Here is a 13975-nt window from a genome sequence, read left to right on the forward strand (position 1 = left end):
GGCAGTCTGAAGTGCCTGGGCTGCCAGGCTGCTCTGCTCCCTGGGCAGGTGACCTCTTTTGGCAGTTTTGCTTTGGGCGCGGAATTTGCCCCCTCCCATCAGAAGCCCGGAGTCCTGGAACGCGGCAAGTGTTAGGACAAGCTCCTGTGTTTTACTGCGTGCGGGACCCAGGAGATGTCCGTCCTCAGAGGCCTGCACGGCGCAGAGCTCGCCGTAAGGCACGCACGCAGGTGTCACCTCCCCTCCTCCTGGGTCAGGGAAGTAGCTCGCTTTGTTTTTGGAGATGGAGGATGGAGAAGTGAGAGAAGCAACACGTTCGCAGGTCTCCAAATTGGCAACAGAATGCTGGAAAAAGACGCTTCTGAACTTAGTTTCTTCTCCCCCCCCACCCCACCCACCGAGCAAACTTTTAACATAAAGCCCCAGTTAAAGGTTATCCGCGGTCAGTTCAGGTGCCAAAGGTTCATCGGTTTACCAAGTGCAGCCCCAACAAAGCGGGAGTCTGCCCACGGAAAACTGTCCCAGAACTTGCTTCACCATCCTCTGCGCCGTAGCGGAGGGAGTGGAAAGGATCTGCCAGGAGACGAAGCCCACACCGTGCCCCCCTCCACAGGTACAATCTCACCTGCAGACAGGTTCGGCAAGAGGTGCTTTATTGATTCTAGGAAAATGTTGTGTGGTTGAGGGTGCCAGCCAGCAAGGTCCAAGCAGTCTCAATGCTCCCCCAGGTTACAAAAATTCCTGCGTTAGCCCACATACTAAAGCTGTTTTACACCTCTATGGAAAAACCTGCGTGGCTAGAGGTTGTTCGCCCTCAGAACAAGGGTAAGGGTTAACAAATGGTAAAAACTGTCCATCCTGGAAGGGAGTCTTCCTCAATGAGTCACTACTGTCAGCTCCCGTAGGTAAGACTGGGTGAGGCTGCGGAGCTCCTCCAAGGCATAGTCCTCGGGCATAGGCAGCCGTCCGATGTGGGGAGCGAGCAGGCGAAGAGGGACGCGCTGCAGGTCAGGCGTGGAGTCGGAGACGGGCTCTGGGGCGTGCTGCAGGCTGAGGACCACCCGCAGCAGGTTAGCAATGCGCTTGGCCATATCTGGAAAGAGCAGGAAGAAGAGTGTTTCTGCACGCTCCACACCACGCTCCGGAGCAGGAGCCAGCACCGAGCATTTAGGAGCTCACCCCGCAGAGGGGTGAACTCAAACGGCGACTCAACAGGGAAGTTTGGAGCAAAGGCATTTGGCTGGGTTGGTGGAACCATGCCCTAGTGTGACCTGGCCCCGCCTCAGCTCCAGCAGTGAACCTCCTCTCTCCGTACAGACTTCCTCCAAGAGTAGAATAAAAATTTGGCCTTATTCCTTAGACCAGACTGTTCTCTGCAAGTACGCTCACGCTTTATTTGGCACTTTACGGCTTATCAGGAGACAGTTGCAAGAGACCAGACACTGGACGCCACATCAACCAGGCAACAAAAACTGCCTGAAATGATGACCAACAGCTGTACGTACAGCTGGAGCAACACTCGGCTCACCTCCCCAACCACAGCCTTCCTCCTCGGCACACGCAAAGGGACAGATACGCCGGCAGCCCAGCTGACAGCCGGTACCAGCTGCGCTAGGCTGTAATACCGGCTTTCCCAGTGGGCTGCTAGATATTGATGTCACCGTACCTGACTGAGCCAGACGGTCCTTCGCGCTGTGGCACTGGATCTGCTCTATCCTGTTGCACAGCGACGTCACTTTGGTATGTAACCGCTCCAGCTCGTAGGTGGAACAATCCAGCTGAAAGCAAAGCAGAGAGTCAGCCTCCGCGTCATCCAAAGCCTTTCAGCAGAATCGCTTGCGGACTGCCCGAGTTCACTAAGCCAAATCTACCCAACCGAAGACAATCTACGCTAAAACCTGTTTGAAGTTTACACCTGAAATGGGGGAAATGGGAAGTCTGGAACTGAGTCGGAGGGGACCGACATGCAGACTCCCCGCTAACTAGCTAACCGCTAGTGTTGCTCCTTCTCCTACCTCACTGTCATGCTACATAGAGCATGTTTGCAGGGCAGAGCCCTCGTCTTATTTTGACAGTATCTACCAAATCTCTCTGTATTTTCAGAGATGCACCATATTCTGTTTGCTAGTGTCTGCCGAAGGGAAACACTAACATTAGCGCTGAACAGCAAGAGGTTATTCTAAAAGCAAGAATGTGTACGAGCTTCCAAACTGCAGGGAAAAATACAACTGTTTTAGTCTGTTACCTGCTGAATCCTATCAAGCATCTCAATAACACGGATGTAATCTAGGTAGACCAGCCCCGCCATCTCCCAGTCCTGGATGAGTGCACTACGCTCTGGAGGGGCAAGATCTTCCAGGAATCCTTTTAGGTACTTGTAGTTTTCATTAATAATAGCATCTAAAGAGAATAAACATATCAGTAACAGAGCAAAAGGGTTTCTTACAAGTCAGGAACACTGACTGTTAAAGAAAAAGTGACTAATGGACTGTACTCTCAGGCAGTTTTGTAATTCCTTGACACTGTCAGCCACGGCCAGACATGCTTACTTGATTTACGACCTACAAAAGGCAAGTCTAAGGCCATCCCATTTCCAAGAGTAGGGACACACATAGGATCGGGGCTCCAGGAATGCTACCGCTGCCCTCGTTCCCTGAGGCGCTTCTGGCACAGGAAGGTGGATGTGCAGAAGGGTTAAGCACTGCCCTTCTCACGTGTCTGCAGCGAATCATCACCACACCGGGTATCAGGAGAGCTATTTTGAAACAGCCAGCCACTCTACTAACCCCGTTGCTAGAAACACAGCCCTACCCCTTCGTATTATTGAACACCCAATGACTTTTGTTCCTACTGCATTTATGTTGCTGTTCAAAAGACAGAATGAAAAAAATTAGGAGGAGAGCAGACTCACCTGAGGCTAAGTGCCTGACAACCAGCTTGTGACACTGGTTCCAGTGCCCAGCCTTGAACAAGAAGAGGGCTTCTTTATGCTTGTCGCCCTCCATCCTTGCTCGAACTGCTTTTGCTTCATGAATCCACTCCGGGGGGATGCAGAGCCCCTGCGTCAGAAAAGTCTCCTTGGCCCGAGACTCTGGCGTCTCAGAGAGAACGCAATGCCGATTCAGGAGTTCGCGCACTGCCTTCTCTCGTACGCTGGGGGAAGAGAGGACAAGGCCTTATTTCAGCAAGCGGTCCTTCATATCACCCCATCAGAAGATACACTTCACTACAAGCAGCCGAGGACTGAACGAGGCAGCAGTGAACTGCATTACACTTACTGGCGACGGCAGAGGCACAGGCCTAACAGAAGGCAAAAGCCGGCCTCGCCGGGCCTTGAACAGCCTTACTGTAGGGTGTTAAGAAAAGGTCTGAAACCAGTTGAATCACTTCAGTACAGGTTAATCACTAAGAAAGAAGCCATCGCTAGTGTTTTGTAACATCTTAAATGTTGTAAGCTTAAAAACATTTAAGTACAATCCAGGCCCCTACAAATAAATACACAGGCTCTATCTGAAGTTATCGGCTAGAAGAAAAATTCTACCGCAGTGTATTAATGGTAGCTGTAAACATTAACAGCAAGAGACACCTTTCCAGAAAAGATGCATTATTTACAAGTTTAAGACAATTTTTTGTGAAGTACGTATCTCACAACAGAAGCAAAACATGCATTTTGGTGATTCCCAAGCTTTCCTTTCAAACGCGCTTGCTTCTGTTCGGCTCCAGTGGGAACAGTTACAGTATTTCGCATTAACGATGTTTTCAGGACACGTTCTTGAACATTGTAAGCTTGCTGAGCCACAGACAAGATACACAGCCCTAGGATATCAAAGTGACTGCCAGATCTGCTTCTATAGCACAGTCCAGGAGTTAGTCATTACAATACAATACTATTTAACAACTAACAAGACATTTAACTAAACAGAATTATTCACGCCACTTCGTAATCCCGGCACACAATTTTTTTTACAAGTGGCATGAAGTTCTCCAGCTGTGACATTCCAGTTTAATGTGAGAGAAGCCATGATAATTACGGTATACCTAACAGGCCTTTAAAACAGACAACACATTATTTTCAAGGCAAAAAAAAAAAAAAATCTTTTACTCACTGCGTATCAGGCTCATGCAGCAGTATAAAAACTGCCCATTCCCAAAGGCCTTCACTTTCCAGCTGGGCAGCGTAGCTAGCATTCAGCACTCCTTGACTCTGCTTGTATAGATGGGTGTAATTCAGGGCTCTGAGCACTTCCCACAGGTGCCAACTGAGACGATAGTCCAGAGGGTCAGATGTTACACTCCTGGGATCAAGCAGCTGGTCGAGATTATAGCGCCTGTAGGGAAAAATATTCGCAACATAAATGGCTAATTGTGTCCACATAACAAAATCAGAACTTGGTGCTACCTAGTTCCTTCCCTTCACCCACCTCCAATTATTCCATATATGTGATTTACATGGGTGTGGGTTTTGGTTTTGTTTTTTTTTAAAATAAAATTAAAAAAAAAAAAAAAGAAAAAAGAAAAAAGAAAAAAGAAAACCTGCAAGGAGCAACTGTTAAAATCCTTTTGCTCTTCTTTTGAGTCTGCATCCAGACCGTCACAACCTTCTCTTTTGTATGTGCTCCTCCTGCAGATTTCTCAATGCCTTCAAAAAAAGGCAACTGTGGTGAAGCATGATTACTGCACTCTTCAGACACAGGAAACGCATAAGAAAAAAAAAACCACTCCACAAACGTGCTGCAAAGCCTAAATTTCATCATCTATACGACCACCAGCAGTGACAGTGTCACCACGTTCTGTAAGGGTGTACATGCAAGGCAGATTTTTGACTACTGTAAGAGGTTCAGTAAACACTAAAGCTGATTTCATACCCCTGGTTTGGGAATTCAAGAAGTCACTGACTGATCAAGATTTTTCTAAATAGCTTTTGAACTATTTACCCATTTACCTGTCACTGTAGAGCTTTAACAAATGGAAACAGACATCTCTCAGAGGTCTTCCTGCGCTATCGTCTTCTTCAATTACACAACCAGCGTCTTCTAGGTAAGGAGGCAGAGGACAGCAGGCATATTTTTCACACTCTGGTGTGTTCTAAAGAAATAGTTTCAGAAGTAAGTTTAAAGACAGTACTCTGAACAAAACCGCACTCTGAATTCCACACAGCTCAGCAGGCTCACGAGCATGTTTTCTGCTTCAAAGTAAAGGTGAACCCTACTGCACCTGCAGTTAAAACTTACACACCAACTATATACTAACATGATGCTAAAGAGAAAAAACTAAACCCAAAATGCTTTGGCAGGCTTAATTTCATCTCACGCTGAGCTCTTAAAAGCCACTGTGTGGGGGTATAGTCAGCTCTCGCATACACACAACCTGTATTCCTGAACGATTGCATAGCTGGAAAACCACATATGACTCGATCAAATGAAAGACGGTGCATCCCTGCAAGCTTTCTCTCCCTCCGCAGCTAAGCAGAGTCTGGACAGCTAAGCGAGCGGCACCGAGTCGACAAGAACCGTTTTACAGGGCACTGAACTGCAAGAGAACAGTTGTCTTTCATACCATCTAACCAGTCCGGGTCACCAAAATCCTCCTGACATTTTCACTGCTGGTAAGAACACTAGATCTGGGTTCGGAAGAGCATTCCACGTCCTGCTGGTTTCCAGTTATTAGCCCTCCTACATGAGGTTCTGGAAGTGAGCTGTATCCACTTTTCCACCACATCATCAGGCTGCAGGGAGACCACCCCCACGTTCTAACCTCGTAGCATTATCTTGAGTTCAAGTCATGATAAAACTAAAGCTTGGCATTTTGAAGTGATGAGCACTTTATACTGACATACTGCGTACAAAGATAACACTAAATATTCCTGCAGCATTAAGCTGATGCGTATCAATTAGAAGTTACCAGACTTGGGCTGTGCTTGGGCTATCTTTGGGCATACAGATCAAGGGCTGAACTATCTTTAGTTAAATGATTGAACACTTTTTTCAACAGAACCCTTTGTCTTTCTGTATACAGAGCCTGACAGCTCTACAGCAACAAACAAGGCTTTGCATAATGCATGCAGCCACACACTGTCTGTAGGACAGCTTCCACGCTTGCTGTAGAAAGAGCGTGTATAGTATTAATCATCACATTGGGAAAACTGACTGGCCACCTAGCTCAAATGGCCCTCCTGCTGCTGGCCACTACCCATCCTCCTAATTTTGTCTAGCCATCAAACCCCTGGAAACACTCAATCAGTGGGAGATAATGCTTTAAATAAGTCACTACCAGAACACCCCAAAGAGCAGGTCCTAAGCTTCTCGAGTGACTAGAATTACCAACGGGTTCAACCCCGGTGCTTTACTCCTATTCCAGTGGGGGAAGGAACACTCCTATCGAAGTGAACTGCTGCAAAAACTCTTCACTGAAGCTGGTGAAGGAATCCGATGCTGTGACAACTGAAATAATGAACCCGTATGCAATTCCATACTCAGCACCTCCGCAGCGACACTTGACTGCTCACAGAAGTCTCAGTGCAGCATCAGACGGTCAGTGGTACCGAGTAAGATCTCCTTTTACCCAGGCATGACTGACCTACCTGAAATGCCAACTCGTACGTGGCGAGTGCCTTGGAAATAGAAGCTGTTGGAGGAAGCAGGTACCAGAGGTGGACAGCCATGCAACGCTTCCAGTCCAGCAGTGAGCACACGTTGATACTTATTCTCTCTGATAACTGCCACACCTAAAAGAAACAGATTACTAACTTTAGTCAAACTTATCACACAGTGGTTGGTACATACCAGGCATGCAACAGCGAGAGGTTACATGAGTAAAAAAAAAAGCCACGTCACCACCTTGTACTCCTTTCCTGCTGTGTACTAACTTTAATCTAATTACTAACTTATCACACAGTGGTTGGTACATACCAGGCATGCAACAGCGAGAGGTTACATGAGTAAAAAAAAAAAGCCACGTCACCACCTTGTACTCCTTTCCTGCTGTGTACCACATGCTGTGGTTGAGTGCTACAGCTTAAATGTACCGCTGTCAAGAAGGGGAAGCCAAGTCAATGACGAAACAGCCGAGTAACAAAACTTACAGGCTTTCCTGCAAGCAGGGCAAAGATCCGCAACCTCTCTTCCTGGATGAAGCAGTCTGCCTGCAGCCTGTGCCAGTCCACCAGCTGCATGGTGAGGAGGTCCCGGGTGGGCTGGCTACCTGCCAGCTGGGAGAGGAGCAGAGCGAGCCTGTGGTCACCTGGAACAGCAGACACCAGCACATCAGGCAAATCCTCCCGTCTACCAGGGCCACAGCCCTCTGTTTCCGAGTTGTGGGGCACTCTGCTCAGCCTACAGCTGCGCAATTGTTTTTTTGTGCACAATTTCTTATGAAATAAACCACTCCATAAACACCTACCAGAATGGGGGCGGGAAGACAAAGGAATGGGAAGGACAGACTCTCCAAAGGAGATAAACGAATGGAAAAGTTTTAAGATTTGAGCTGACATAAAAGACCAACATGAAACTAGCCATTAGGCTCTGAAAATACAAGTTTTTAAAACAAATGTAAAGCGCTTAACAGCTCAATTAAAAGTAACAGTATCTCCTTTCAAAGGAGATACTATGCAAAAAAACAGTTCCAAATGCAATACAGCATCACTTCCTAACTCCAGGAGAGCTGACAGGTAAGCCAGCGTAAATATGACCAGGTACTCAAGCAGCAAGTAGACAAGCCAGCCCCACCTTAATCACTGTCTGACAAGGGAAAACTCCGTACTCAGAGTGGCCAGTTACTATCAGAGCTCTCGAAGTTTAAATTCTCTTTGTATCTCCCTTCCTTCTCCCCCCAAAAAGCTGAGAGATTTAAGCATCTTACCTGACTGCTGTGCCAGCCTGCAAGCTTCACCAATTCTCTTCCCAGTAAGGCAGCTGAACACAGCCTCTACGTGATTACCGTGTCGGGACAAAGAGACTTCCTCCTCAATTCGTCCCGCAGCAGTCTCCGACAGCCAGTGAGAGAAGGCTTTCCTGCGCTCCAGGGCTAGGATGTATTCACTGGGTTCCTCCAAGCTGGCCTCTAACTCTTTCAGGTTCCCCCAAATCGCTTCACATAGAGTCCATGTCAAGCACCAGTGCTTCACAACAGCTGTCAGGACAGAGTTATTCAGTCATCAGGAATAAAAACATACAGAAGAATATTTAGAGAGGACTCATATAAGATTATAAGCATAACCTTGTAGGGTATCTTAAAGGATATCCTACTGTTACAAGTCAATGCAGGATGTCAGCTAGCTCCCCAAATGCAACCAGCCATGTTTATGCTTTCAGAAAGAATGCCGAGGTACAGTCAATTATTCTGTTTTATTCACTGCTCTGATGCAACCTGAAATTCATCTGAACTGGACAGTTTTCCAGATTCACTATCACCACTGTGAAAAGAATTATTCCACACTCACTTTCTGTCACAGCAGGATCCTCGGATGCCTTCCTAACCCAGTCAGCATAGTCGTGAATAGCAGAAACTCCTGGGTTGGGCGCTAGAAGAGGACAGTGTTCATCCATATGGACAGTGCTGTGTTTCAGCTTTATCTCCAGAGGGATGAGATACAGCTGTTTGTCTCTGTCCATCTTCCGTTGTTCTAAGCTCAGCTTCTCCACATGAACCTTGAAAGAGGATTCTGAGAGCCTGGAGGAAAAAAGAAGATAAAAACAGGTAGCAGTGTTCTGAATCGTTCTCCGTGCGAGTGAACTGCACCCATCATGGAGCAGCTGCATTGTGCAGCTTGTCCTAATTTTAACATAAAGACAGTAAGACATATGATCCAAGGTCAACAGCTAGGTACGAAGAACCTAGTTACACAGCCTGGGATTCAGAACCAGACTTTGGCAAATAAACCTCACGGAACTGGGTGCTTCCAGCTCTCAAAAGGCAATTAGCACACCTTACCATACCCCAGTGCATTTTGTGAGAGCACCTCATTCTCTCAGCAAATCAGATATGCTGGAGAACATCAACCGAACAAGCTTTTTGGAAGACTTAAATGGTAGAACATCTAGCTATATTCCAGTCAAGTTTAGGCATGGAGTTACACAGCCCAGGAAAGGTCTGTATACTGCTTTATACACAAGCAGAATTGAAGGCATCTGAATTCAGAAGCTAAACAAGAAATTTCTTGAGTAGTGCAGATATCCTCAGGGGGATTCATCAGCAGATGAGAAGCTTCCTGGACAACAATTTTGAACTTCCTCCTTTAACCTTTTGCTGGATGACAGTGCTATTTACTTGTTAAAAAAAATAACTGCTCTTACTACGACATTCCAGTTCTTCGAGATACAGATTTTTGTAAAGTAGCAATCTGAAGGAAATCTCCATGACTAACATGATCTTGCACCACTTCTGCGTATCAGAAGGAATATTAAGCTGAATTTCAAAAAAGTATCGACCTACAGTCAAGATCCTTTCAAACGTGAAGAGAGAATATGTCAGAACCATCCTGAAGGAAACTACTACTCACAATTTTGGAGCAACAGGAGCTGGCAGGAATCCATATTCCACGGACTCACACTGAAGATCTTCCATTTCACTTGATCCACTCAGTTGATCTCCACAATTGACAAGTGTCCAGTTGGGTCCCCAACCAACACGAAATGAGCGCCCCATGAAGAGTGCCATATCCATCAGTAGCTTCCCTTTTCCGTAGGTGACAGACTTTTCCAGAGGTACAAGCCCCTGCTGCCTGCGGACACCGACCGTTTTCATCTGTACCTCAGGGACCGATGGTGGTACAGAGAATGCAGACGCTAATGGAGAAGTCGCCGACCAAAGGGCAACAGAAGGGGGACTGCTCGAAGTCCTTGGTCCCTTGAAATCTTGCAGGGCAGCACTCGGCGGTTGGAAAATTACATTAGCAAATTTTGACTGCAGCAGCCCACCAACTAGAGGGAAGAAGCAGGAAGAACGCTTAAGTGAATGGGGTACTCACTTTTCAGGCAGTACATTTCTGGTATTTTAAAGGTATTTTAGTACTTGAGCAGCCAGTGAAAACATTTGCCATGGTTTGTGACGGTAACGCATAGCTAGGCATGATTATTTGCAGTACTGAGAACCGCAAAACCCACCATGCACAGCCCGAATTTGCATTACCCAAACAAAAGCACACGGTATTATACCAAGAACAGTACATACACAGTCTCACCCCAAAACCGGCAGTTTCCAAAGAAGTCACTAATTTAACAGATGTTGACATAGTTAGACCATTAGAACAGAAGCATCTCACAGAGAAAGTAGACACTGATTGCTATTAACAGGAGCGGGGCTGAAACTGTCCCCACAGAAACATCTCAGGTCTGCCCATTTAATTCAGGAAGCAACTCCATGCTTGTTATTAGAGGTATTATTCCTATTGAAATCACCAGTTAGTGGCTGCATTGGGTGTAAACAGCAAGGTTTTGGTAGCGGGGGGGCTGCAGGGGTGGTCTCTGTGAGAAGAGGCCAGGGGCTGCCCTGTGCTGGACACAGCTGAGCCCATCAGGGGAGTCTGTGGCACCTATGAACCTATCAGCAAAGTTGATGGTGCCTCTGTGAGAACTTAAAAGAGGGCAGAAAATGCCACACAGGCAGAAAAAGAAAAGTGAAAACAGCAGCGTGAACACCAAGTCAAGAGAAAGAGGAGGGAAAGAGGTGCTCCGGCACCAGAGCAGGTATTTTCCCCGCAGCCCTTGGGAGATGACTCACGCTAGAGCAGGGGAAGAGTATGAGGAAGAAGGAGTGACAGAGAGGAACTGCTATGGACTGAGCACAACCCCCCCATTCCCCCTCCCCGCTGGGGTGGGGAGGAGGTAGAGGAGTCAGGAATGAAGGAGGGGAGTTGAGCCTGGGAAAGGGTAGGAAAGTGTTGTTTTAATTTGTCTTTGTTTCTCACTACCCAAACCTATTTTAACTGGCAATAAATTAATTTTACAAGTCAAGTCTGCTTACCAGTTACTGTCACAAGCAAAACAATCTCCCTGTTTTTATCTCAACCAATTTTTCATCCAATTTCCCCCTGCCCCAGTCCTGTTGAGGAGGGGGAGTGAGAGTGGCTGGGTGGGCATCTGGCTGCTGGCCAAAGCTAACCCACCACAGTGCGCAACTGTTCTGCCGTATGTTCAGCCAGTGATAGGATTTTGCCTGTCAATATCAGAATTAAACTCTTTCTTCACGCAGTATGTGATTTCTCACAATACCTGAGTATCTTTTCTGTCCTTGTGATTTTGAAATAGGGAGCCTCGGAGAACAGATCTCTTGAGAAGTATCCATTTTTACAGGTTGCTTCCCAGGATAATGATCCAGGATCAAATCTAGGTCATCTTCATCAGCAAGTAAGGAAGCTTTCATAATCTAAAAAGGTGATTAAGTCAAGCCTGCGAATTAGTAATCGCTCTCACAGCAGCAGCTAGCTGATCTAATCAGCTCCTTTCCCAACCAAGATAACGTCTACGTGTTGCACATGACCAAACAATGCACTCATGCCACAAATATTTCAAGTAACAGTGAAAGCACACAGTTCTGGAGAACCGAGAGCAAGCTTGTCAGTTGATGATAAATTTTTTACAAATTACTAGTTAAATCAGTGTCACAGTTCTTGTTAGGATGGGTGTGGAGTCCCAAAATAATCACGTTTTCTTAGATCTTAGCTCTATCTACTTGTTTTTCAGCTTAAGTACTAACTCCAGCGCTATTTTTTCCTTACAAATTATTAACACAGGTAGAAGTCTGCAAGTGTTCGAGGGACTGTCCTTTCACCAAACAAGTAAAAACATCAACACCAAAGCCCAAATCAAGACCAGTTAACCTATTACCTTGTTTTCCACAAACTGGGCCCAAGACAGTCCTGCCTAGGTATTAGTTTAGCTTATCACATTTGCAAACGTTTAAGTGTGGGCAGTCTGAATTCTAGCCTTAACACCATTTTCATTTCTGCATTAAGCTTTTCACGTCTATAGAGGTTTACCACAGAAACACGTTAAGTCTAACATGTAAGTTTTAATCATACTATAGGCGTGATGTATAGTTTATTACAAGTTGGTATATAAGTACCCTTGGGGAAGGCAAACTGCGAGGTTAGTGAGAGTTACTACAAAGTCCTCTCTTTCAGAGACGGGAAATTGTAAGACACTCACCTGCAAGACATGGGGGTTAATACCCAGGGTTGACACGATGTGAGTCGAAGCAGGCACAGCCTCCTGCTCTTCTATCATCTTATCTTCTACGGTGGACTCCTGGGGAGGCTCCTGGGTGATGTCTGCCATATCGCTGTCCAGTTCCACAACCCTGCCCAGCTGCTCCACTTCTGGGGTCTGCGGACACACGCAGAGGTCATGTCAGACAACAACAGATTACAAGAGTTTGCCGAGAAAGAGTATTTAATAGTTTCAACAATCACCTGCAAATGAAGCGGAGTACTCCCTTGCTTGTGTCAAGACTCCACATTAAGTTTAGGGATGAATATATACAACCTATTCCCGTTTTCTTCAGAGTTGTAAGATAACAGTGCAAGTTACAGTGAAGGAGAAGTCACAGTTCAGTAACGCCCTCCTGAAGTTCACCAAGTTCTGCCATTCAGTTTAAGAAACTATTCTTCAGCTTTCCATTTTTCATGTGACCAACAAAAAGGAAGAGAGTTTTGTGCATCCTGCCTTTCTCCCCTTCTCCCTCAAAATGCTATCACACAAAGAAAAGTTTCCTGTGCCTAAGTTCAACCTGGGACATTTTAGATGACTGAGCGACCAGTTTAAAAGTAGCGATTCTCCAGCATTAATGTGTGGTACCACCGGTGGTTGATAAACAGTCACAGTAATACTTGCTTTGTTTCCCCAGCTGTGAGATAGTACAAATTTAAAAAGTTGAGTTTATATTCCACAAAGAACTTAATAGAAGTTTTAAATGGACACGAGCCCCTTCAAGATCACGGAAGACTGCGTCACAGAGTGCGTGTGTGTGCACATGCATATGTAAAATATTTTTTTTTAAATTTTAAAGCAGGACACAACCGTCATTGGACTGGAAAGTTGTGGGGTTTTTCGAATTATATTCTACTTATCACTAGCACATCAGCAGTTAGAAAGTTAAATATAGTAGTTCTCTTCCAATCTGCAGCTCAATTTCTCATCTCTGCTACTAGTCCAAGGCAGGAGGAAGAATTTTATTATTTTTCTGAAGGCAATCACATGGCATCACCTTTGTGATGAGCCTGAGGTGACCTCTACACACCTTCAACTGCTTAAGACAACTTGTACTCACACCCCAAGCAGGGCCAGAAAACGTTCAGCCAGTACAATGAGCAGACATCAGAAATTAACTCTGACCACTGTCATCACCTCTAGTTCTGCCCAGCTTGCTGATCGTGGTGACAGCAGCGAGCCCCCCGAGCACCCGGTACCAAACCACAGAACGTGACAGAGCACTGCAAGCCATTCAACTATTTGTCAGCTCTGCTACCAGAAACTATTTGAAAGGACAAAAAAACCCTGGAGAATGCCATTCATCCCTGGTATTGTGCAGCTAACAGGCCAACCCGAAAGAAGCACCTGGCCCAGGAGTAACCAGCCTGTGCACCATGTCAGCTGAATGGCCTTCTGGTGGTTCCTGATGGGCTCTAACCCCAAACTTGGGCTCCAGTGCACTGTTTTTGCTCCAGTCTAACCATCCACTGTTGCTTAGATATGAGTGTCCTGTGAAAGATTCATGCTTACAGCTTACTTGGTTTCCAGAAGCAACAACGTACAGACTGCTGAAGCAATGCTCTGGAGCAATGCATATATATGAGCAAGGAAAGCACAGAAAGCCAACCGTATCCTGGGCTGCATCCAAAGCAGCGTGGCCAGCAGGTCGAGGGAGGGGATTCTGCCCCTCTGCTCTGCTCTGGGGAGACCCCCCCTAGAGCACTGCGTCCAGCTCTGGAGCCCTCAGCATAAGAAAGACACGGACCTGTTGGAGCGGGTCCAGAGGAGGG

General features: G+C 46.3%; 1 protein-coding gene across 1 annotated transcript in view; it reads right to left on the reverse strand.

The window, feature by feature from the left end:
- Positions 1 to 9: 9 nt before the first annotated feature.
- The window catches only part of NUP98 (nucleoporin 98), a 38586-nt gene continuing 24620 nt past the window's right edge, over positions 10 to 13975 (reverse strand). The window contains exons 20-32 of the mRNA XM_009290872.2: positions 12144 to 12320; positions 11208 to 11361; positions 9497 to 9917; positions 8438 to 8667; positions 7858 to 8127; positions 7082 to 7239; positions 6581 to 6724; positions 4943 to 5085; positions 4107 to 4328; positions 2912 to 3153; positions 2246 to 2400; positions 1667 to 1778; positions 10 to 1093 (exon numbers count right to left, since the gene is read on the reverse strand). Coding sequence (XP_009289147.1) covers positions 876 to 1093; positions 1667 to 1778; positions 2246 to 2400; positions 2912 to 3153; positions 4107 to 4328; positions 4943 to 5085; positions 6581 to 6724; positions 7082 to 7239; positions 7858 to 8127; positions 8438 to 8667; positions 9497 to 9917; positions 11208 to 11361; positions 12144 to 12320 — 2646 coding nt within the window. The 3' untranslated portion in view covers positions 10 to 875. The remainder of the gene's footprint in view (positions 1094 to 1666; positions 1779 to 2245; positions 2401 to 2911; positions 3154 to 4106; positions 4329 to 4942; positions 5086 to 6580; positions 6725 to 7081; positions 7240 to 7857; positions 8128 to 8437; positions 8668 to 9496; positions 9918 to 11207; positions 11362 to 12143; positions 12321 to 13975) is intronic.

This window comes from Aptenodytes forsteri, unplaced genomic scaffold (genome assembly GCF_000699145.1).
Source record: "Aptenodytes forsteri isolate BGI_AS27 unplaced genomic scaffold, ASM69914v1 Scaffold254, whole genome shotgun sequence".
Classification (NCBI taxonomy): domain Eukaryota; kingdom Metazoa; phylum Chordata; class Aves; order Sphenisciformes; family Spheniscidae; genus Aptenodytes; species Aptenodytes forsteri.